At 62.5% G+C, this 8,256-nt stretch overlaps 1 protein-coding gene across 3 annotated transcripts in view; it reads right to left on the bottom strand.

Moving 5' to 3' along the window:
* The window catches only part of PHLDB1 (pleckstrin homology like domain family B member 1), a 47,580-nt gene that overhangs the window by 13,460 nt on the left and 25,864 nt on the right, over positions 1-8,256 (bottom strand). The window contains exons 13-21 of one of the 3 annotated variants that reach the window (XM_073903829.1): positions 8,071-8,160; positions 7,330-7,473; positions 4,963-5,103; positions 3,441-3,581; positions 3,202-3,304; positions 2,701-2,745; positions 1,812-2,106; positions 1,635-1,725; positions 184-330 (exon numbers count right to left, since the gene is read on the bottom strand). In XM_073903829.1, the coding sequence (XP_073759930.1) occupies positions 184-330; positions 1,635-1,725; positions 1,812-2,106; positions 2,701-2,745; positions 3,202-3,304; positions 3,441-3,581; positions 4,963-5,103; positions 7,330-7,473; positions 8,071-8,160 (1,197 nt within the window). The remainder of the gene's footprint in view (positions 1-183; positions 331-1,634; positions 1,726-1,811; positions 2,107-2,700; positions 2,746-3,201; positions 3,305-3,440; positions 3,582-4,962; positions 5,104-7,329; positions 7,474-8,070; positions 8,161-8,256) is intronic. The other 2 variants (XM_073903830.1, XM_073903831.1) reach the window with 2 other exon arrangements.

Genomic DNA, 8,256 nt, shown 5'->3' with positions numbered 1-8,256 from the left:
CGCGCCCAGATCTCTGTTCCTGGGGGCTGAACAAGTCCCAAACAGAATTCTGCTTGTACTGAGCCAACAGCAGTCTTTTCTGGAGAAGAGGCTTTACAGCCCCCAGGGCTAGCCCGGGGTATCCCCAGCCCTCCCCAGGCCCACCCTCAAGCCCACCGCCCAGCACCCCCAGCGCCCACACACCTGGGAAAACTGTTTCTCCCGCATCTTGACCTCCTTCTCCACCAGCTGCTGCCTCCTGGCACTCTCGCTCTGCAGCCTCCGCTCTACCTGCTCACGCCTCCTCCGCTCCTCCTCCAGGGCCTGCCGCCGGAGCTCCATCTCCCGCTCCTGCCCCCAAAGCCAGCGGTCGGCGCCCACGGCTTTGCCCTCTGCCGCCCCTTCCCCCCACCGCCCCTCCTCAGCTGGGGCAGAGCTGTGGGAGGCACCCACCTCAGAGGGCAGCCTGGCACCAGGGAGCATCACCCCCAAAACCCACCCTCTGCAAGCACCTTCCCAGTCGGGTTAAACACTTTCAAGTGCTCGGATCCGGGCTCTGCCGGATGAGCTCTGTGAGCCTGACAACAACATTCAAACCCCCTCGGCCTCCACCGTCTCATCTGTAAAATGGGGCTGAGGGCGCCTCCCTTCAGGGATCATAGGGAAACGTACACGAGGTGGTGTATATAAACGGCCCATCACGGATGCCGGCAGGGCGGAAGCACCGAATAAACGAGGCTCTTACACTTCTTACCTGAATTCCTACCACACACATCACCTAAGGGACTTTTCCTGATACTGAATATTTTCAGGTAGTCCTTCCCTAATCATCACTAAGGCCCTTTGAAGCCAAATAACAAACATGCGTAGTCGAACTTCAAATTTTATGGGGAAAAAATGAACTCACAGAAGCCATTCTTAAGAGTCTAAAAGTCCTTAAACCAAATCATCAAACACAAAGCACGTCAGTGACGTTTTATGTCCTCATCAACAGTAACGACCTTCACACCGTGAGCTCCTGTTTGCCATTTCTTCCCAGCTCAAAAGTGAGCAGAGTCTCCTTTCTGTTTGCCAAGAGCTCCTCGTAAATGTGCCCTCCTTCGATGGGAGTACGACTGAGAGGTCTTCTTTTCTGGCTGGCCTAGCGGCTGCCTCCCACCCCCCCAATCCCACCCCCACCTGCAGAGACGCAGAGCGCCCGGAGGGTGGACACAGACCCCCCCCCCCCCTCCCCAGGCACGGGCTCCTCAGCCCCCAGCGCCCCCCACGTCCCCTCCGCCGACACCCCTGCTCTGGCCTGGACACCTGCCTGCTCCTCTAGTCCTACCCCTTGGGCCCCCGTTCCCGCCTTTCCTCGCCATCCCTGAGAGGAAGGACCTGCCGCCGGGGAGACCAGAATCGGAGCTCCCGTGGCGGCCACAACACCCAACACCCACAGAGGCAAACACACAAAGGCCGGAAGGCGCTGCTGGGCAGATTCACGGTGGACAGCGCTTACTGTGCCGCCGCCTCTTGTCCTAAGAGCTGCGACACCTGCCACGTGGCCAGGCCTCCTCCACTTGAGGAACACTGACTTTAAAACCCTTTCTTCCTCGAGGGAAGGTCTGGAGGAGCCCGGGGGCGGAGGGGCTGCGGCCGGCACCGGCCTGCCTCACCCTGGACTCCATGAGCCGGCTCTTCTCCGCGTGCGCTTCTTTCAGCATCTTCTCCATCTCCTCGATCTTGCCCACGTCCAGGCCGCTGGCGCTGGGGGAGGGGGAGAGCGGGGGGGGGGGCATCAGGGGGCCGGGAGGCGGCTGGCAGAGGCAGGGCCGGCCCCCCGGGGAGGGTACCTGGACATGTTGTCGGGCGAGCAGGCCGAGTTGCCGCCTGTGGAGATGCTGGTCTCCATGCTGTCCGAGCTCTCCAGGCTCAGCGTGTCGTAGGCATGCTCGCTGTCCTCCCCGCGCTCCCGGCCGGCCGGCAGGTGGTGCAGGATGGAGTGGTGCATGAGCGGGGGGAAGCCGGAGGGGCCCGGCGGGAAGGGGGCCGCCCCGTGCAGGGCATCCCACTGGCACTGCGCCTCGGCGGCAGCCTTCTGCTTCAACTCGGCCAGGCGCCGCCGCTGCTCCTCAATCACCTGCTGCCCTGCGGGAGGGGCGGGGGCAGAGTCACGGCAGGCCCTCTGGGGAACACTGGCATCACAGAGGGAAGAGGGGAGCAGGGAGAGGTCAGCACAGGGCCCAACCCTCGGCCCCCCCTCCCCCCAGCCCCAGGTCTGGCTGCCCTGCCAGCACTCGGTTGCCTGCACGACCGGCCACGGCCACATCGTCCGGCTGCAGCGCTCCTTCTGCATCCTAAGCCCCACAGGGCACTGCCCCTGCCCTGGCAGTGCCTCCAGCTCACAACCATGGCCTGAAGAGCAGGGCAGGGCCCATGCACCACCCCCCGCCGCCTGCTGGGGAGGGGAAGGGGTGGGGGAGGGGGTCCGTGAGCAGGGTGTCCATGCAGCCCCAGCAGTGATGCATAAGCAAGAGCAACACCAGCAGGGAGGAAGGGGAGACAAGGCAGAGCACTGCTGAGGCAGAGCCAGCCCGACTCGAGGGGCAAGACCAAGGGACACCCCATCCCAGCTCAGCTTGGGGGGGGGGGCGGCAGCGAGGACCTGCGCAGGATACATCATGCAGATGCCCAGGCAGGGCTGCCTGACCAAAGCAATGCCCCCAGTGACCAACGCTCTACCTGCTGGGTTGTCGGCTGGGGGGGGCTCGGCAGGAAGCGACTCGCCTGGTGTGGGGGCCCCGGGCAGAGGGTAGGGTAGAGAGACACAGAGGGGATGAGACGAGGAAGACGCACAGACATGGGCTTTCAAAACAACCAAAAGGCACACAGGCAACAAGGACTCCTGGGTCCCCAGAGCCGGTATCTTAGGGAACCACCTCTGGAGGCCATCAGGTGCACCCCCTGCCTCCAGACAGGGCAATGTCCGTCCCAGCTCAGACCAACAAGCATCTCCCTTCTTTGCTGAGCTCTCTGGGAAGGATCGCACGGCCCCCAACCCTTAGTCTCTTGACAGACATCCAGTAAGCTCTTCTTCAGATATTGAATCTAAATGCTTGCTGTGCTTGCCTAGAACGCCATTAAAGCAAAGACACCCTGCGAAAGGTGTGGCACGGGGGGGCGGGTGGCATATATCCAGGGCCCCCCGGGGAGAGCGGGGGGGGCAGGCCCGCAGCCACTCACCCTTCTGCTGCAGGGCCAGCTGGCGCTTGGTCTCGATGTCTTGCAGCGTGGCCGCCAGGTTGCGAGGGAGGCTACCTGTCCCGTTCTGGGCGAGTAGAGCACTCTGCGGGGGGAATGGAGCACTGGGACCTGGGGCTCAGGAGAACGCCCCCTCCCAAGGCTGTCCTGGGCGGCTCTGACCCCTCCCCAGTGGCACAGCCTCCACATCCCTACCCCAGCCATGCCCACGGTCGTCAGACCTTTGGGGAGGGGCTCCGGCCCAGGGTAGCCACGCTGAGCTGGGAGGAAGAGGAAGAAGAGCCAGAGGAAGAGGGGAGGGGGCCACTGCGGGTCCGGGGCAGGGGGCTTGTGGCCTCACCATCCATCTTGGAGCGGTAAACCTGGAGGGAAGAGATCCTCACTGGGGTGATCCCCCCCCCCCCCCACCAGCCAGCACCCCCCATGTCACCTAGGCTGACTGTGATCCAGGCCCCACCCCAGCACCAGGCCAACAACAGCATTGAGCTTCTTGAGCCAACCCAACGGACGGGTGTTACTGGCAGCCACCAAGCCTTTTCCAGGCAGCTCCTCTCTGGACCAATCCCTGGTCCCAGATCTCAGAAAAGGTCTCAGAAAATCGACCCATGTGAAGCGGCATTCACATCACATTGGTTGGACAGAGCTGTGCGGGAGACCAGTGGGAGGCCGGGGTTCCTTCTGGTCCAGCCTCGGCCACTAACAGGCTGTGTGACCTTGGGCCATGTACCTCCCAGCTCTGGGCCCTAGATCTGCAAAAGGAGAGAGCAGGGCTAGACGAAGGAACTGTCAGGCTCCCTCCCAGCCCTCATGTTTGCTGAATATGGGGTCTGGAGTCAAGAACCCCGACTCCTTGCACAGGCTCTGCTACTTCCTAGTCGTGGGGCCTTGAGGAGATGACTTATCTTTTCTGGGCCCCAGTGTTTGCTCTGTAAGAGCAGAGAGAGAACTGCTGATGATCATGTGAATCGAAACACGTACAGATAGAGCTGCCTCATGTGCTAGAAGAATCGAACTCCTCCCAAAGGGAACATGGAATTAGAGCTGAGACACAAACGTAGAGGTGCGGTGCCTGCACCCCAGGAGGGAATCTTGAGCGCTGGGGTCCTGGGCACAGCCGCAGGTCAGTGGAGCATGCCCTGACCCCTTTCCCCATGCCACGGTTAGCAGCTGGCTACAGGCTGAGGTCACCTGTACCCTCCATGGAAACGCTGAGGAGGCCTGGGCACGTCCTCATGGCTGTTACTTCAAAGTCTGTCCCACCAGTACTGCCCCCGAGTGTCACCCCTGGGGAGACCCGGAGAGCAAAATGCCGGCCACACTAGTTCCAGCTGCAAGAGGCCCAAGAGGGCATCAGCCCAGCCCCCCCCCCCCCCCCCCCAAAGGAGGGAAAGACTCCAGGCCTGAGCGCTGCGGGGGCCAGAGCAGAGCCATGGTCTGCCCTAGCACCAGGCACCAGACCCACCCCACCCTGACCCCCCCCTCCGGAAGGCCCTTCCCCTGCACCAGCAATCCTCTATGCCGTCCGTGGATCACAGGCTGGCCCTCCAGCTGCCCAAAGGGCCAGGACGCTGCCCATGAGGAGACCTCAGGGCCCAGAGGCCCCTTTCTGCCCTGACTCTACTGACCGCCCCTCCCCCACCCCCCCATCTAAGGTGGCGCTGTCTGGCTGCTGGACCAGCAGGAGGTACCCAGAGCAGAGAGGAGCAGGGCTCGGGGAGGGGTGGGCAGGGGGAGAGGGGTTACCTGCAGCTGCCGGGAAGCTTTGGCGGGCAGAGGCGGGGGAGAGGAGCGCGGGGAGGCCGCCGCGGGGCCGGTCCCCAGCCCGGCCATCAGCTCCTGGTACCACTGCTCTAAGTCTACTGCAGGGAGAAGCAGCTCCTCCATCTGGAGTGGGGCGTGGGGAGCAGGCGTGGAGAGCAGGCAGGAGGGGAGAGGAGAGGAGGGGAGGGGAGGGGAGGGGAAGGTTGGTGGAAGAGTAAAGGCAGGCCTCGATCAGGGGGGAAGCAGGAAGGTGAGGGGGAAGGGAAGGCAGGAAGGGAGAAAGGACAGCACAGAGAGAAGGAGGAGAAAAACAGTGAGAGAACAGTTGCTGCGAACACGCGGAGCGCAAAGAGGAACAGTCAGGACACAACTCCCAGACTGGAGACTCGTGCTCTGTTAGTTCTGATGCCGGCCGGCCGGCCAGCGCCCGCAGGCACCGAGCACTCCCGGGCCGGCCTGGAGCTCCGAAGCTGGGAAGCCCGAGCGGCGCGCGCGCGCGCGCACGCACACACGCACGCGCACGGCCACACCCGCCGTGGGCGGGCGGGGGGGTGGCAGGAACACACAGACCACCAACCTTGGGTGAAGGCGTGAGAGAAGCGGAGGAGGAGGAAGAGGGCAGCACGGGAGGAAGGCAGGTGGTGGGAACCAGGTGCCGGGAGGCAGAGGCCCAGAAAGGCAGGCCTGGCGCAGGGGCTGTGGGCACGGGCGAGGTGCCCCACATCGCCTTTAGCTGCTCAAGCGTCACGTACTTGGGGGAAGGCCAGGATGCAGGAGGGAATACAAGAGGTTAATGGAACTGCGACGCACGAGATGACCCTGCCCATGGGCAAGGGAAGGGTAATCCTAGGAAGCGAAGAGCAGCAGAGCCTTGCATAGCCCGGGAAGGCGAGTCCTCTCAGTAGGACGCCCTGGCGCCACAGCAGAACGCCTGCCCCTCGCTGAGCCGTCAGGAGCTGAAGCTCCCGAGGCCCCCGAGAAGAGAAGAAACCAGTCCCCACCGCCCTTATGCCCGCTGCTCTTCTCCCTCACCACTGAAGACAGACCCTGTTGTCCCCCAAGCCCCACCCAGGCCTGAGGCACCATCTGGGCACCCACGAGGGGGCCCAGGTGGGCTCCCTCCGTGGCTGGTACCTCACTGTCAGGCAGGGCCTGGGCGAGCACGCTGGGGGAGGTGGCAGAAGCATGGGGGTCCAAGCGGAAGCACAGCTGGAGAACCTCTGCCAGGCTCACATACTCCTAGGGTGCCCGGTGGGAGGGGGAGGGATGGGCAGAGAAGGAGGTTAACAGGGTACAACCAGGTACCCAACACCCAAACTCCATGCCTTAGGGCCAGCACTCCATTCAATACAAGATCCAGAGCAGGGGTGGGGAGCTCAGCTGCCCACCGTGGCCGGAGACAGCTGTTGGGCAGAGGTTGGGGGGGGGACCAGAAAAGGGCAGGCAGAACTGTCTGAAGGCTCTTCTTGACCTCTACCTTTTGAAGCTGCCTTGCCATCATCCAGGCAGACCCTAAAGGCCCACCCATGGGTTTGCTCTGGGCTGGGGACAGGAGAAGCCGAGGGAAGGCCTTCCAAGAGTCCACTGAGGATCAGGACCCGGCTCCCAGACAACCCTTCTGTCTCCGACACCTTGGGCATCCCCAGTGGGGCACACACACATGCATCCATGGAGTACCAGCCACCATTCCCGAGCATCTCCTCGCACCCCATCTGCTGGGGCAGGAGCTGGAAGGGGTGGGATGGAAACACCCTAGGGGGTGAGCTAGACGGGCTTTGAGAGAGAGACCTTAGCAGGGAACAGCTCAAAGCCCAAGAGGAAAAATGGGCCCAGTGCCCATGGGTTAGTACTTGGAGAGAGATACTAGCACACTAGCTAGTGGGGTGGGAGGTCAGGGCCTGGCATAGTCCCTGAGCATATCCTTAGACCCCTGAGCTTATCTAGGTGTCCCAGGCATGGCAGGCATCCAGAATCCTGCTGAGTACACAGGAGCCTAAGCCTCCCCTATCCAGAGGGAGCCCCAGCCTGGCCTAGCTCCAGAGGGCAACTGTCCTCCAGGGGTCAGGGAAAAAGAAAATGAGCTAGAGGATCCAGTGGGTTGTGAGAACTGATGAATGGCATGCAGAACATGTGCAAAGTAATACGCAAATCGGTGCTCTGGTTTTGCACGGGCTGCACAGGCCCTCTCAGGAACAGCAGGATGGCACACGCACTCACACTCTCACAAACTCTGGCCAAAGGGTAATGGCCACACGCCCTTCAGCTGGGCCCGTGGGGGAAGCTGTAGGCGGGAGCTCAGCAAGCAGGCAGGCAGTGGGCACAGCAGGGCAGGCAGTTAGCTGTGATTACCTCTTGTGCTTTGGGGCTGAGCTGAGTGGAAGCAGGTGGGGTTAGGGGGACAGAGGAGGCCCCAGGCTCAGAAGACCCTGGGAAAGGGACCAGAGTCGCAGATCCCAGCCCCATCTCTGAGGACTCGGAGATGAGCAGTTCAGCCTACAGAGAGGGTACATGGTGAGGGGCCTCTCCCCTCACGCAGCCCAGCCACCCCGCCCCGGGCCTCAGTTGCTTGTGCAGTGAGGCAGGTAAAGAGCTTGGGAACTGGGGCACATCCTGGTTGGACCTTACACCCCAGGCATGCAAAGACTCGGGAAAGAACGCCTTAAGGGACGTCAGAGCCCACTTCTCAGCCAAGAGCCTTGCTCTAGACTGAAGCCCAAGGAGCTCCAAGCTCAGGACCCCTAGATTCCTGTGCTCCCCCTCAAAGGGAGTCTACCCAGCCCTAGCCCTTACCAAACCTCCGAGCTGTCTGTCCTCCCCACTCATGCGTCCTGAGACCCCCAGATGTATTTAAATACCCAAAATGGCAGCATCAGTAAGCTCCTCCAAGCCAGAAAGGTATCTGAAAAGCAGCAGCTGGTGGCCACAGAGGCTCAAATCCCAGACGTCAGGGCCATTCCTACTCAGACCTCTCCAGTTCGGGAAAATGTCCCCATACTCAACCTCAGCGGCGAAGGTGCCCCATGTGGCTCCAGAGCCTCCCGAGAGACCCGCTGGGCCTGAAGCTAGGGCCGAGCCCAGCACGTTCATTACCTCTCTGAGGGTGGATGTGGTCTTCGGGAAGGGCCGGCCTCCTGTGAGTGAGTGGTATCTCCCCTCCAGCACAGTCAGTCTCTCCTTCTCCTGCAAGCCCCAAGGGGCCGAGTCGGCACGAGGGAAGACCAAGGGAAGGGGGTCCCGCCTGGCCTCCACACACGTCTCCCACCATCGCGCCCCAGC

The sequence above is a fragment of the Callorhinus ursinus genome, unplaced genomic scaffold (assembly GCF_003265705.2).
Source record: "Callorhinus ursinus isolate GAN/ISIS: 27379988/994484 unplaced genomic scaffold, GSC_fseal_2.0 scaffold19, whole genome shotgun sequence".
In the NCBI taxonomy this organism is placed as follows: Eukaryota; Metazoa; Chordata; class Mammalia; order Carnivora; family Otariidae; genus Callorhinus; species Callorhinus ursinus.
The sequence above is the reverse complement of the archived record's forward strand: the minus strand, read 5'-3'. Positions and strand labels throughout refer to the sequence as shown.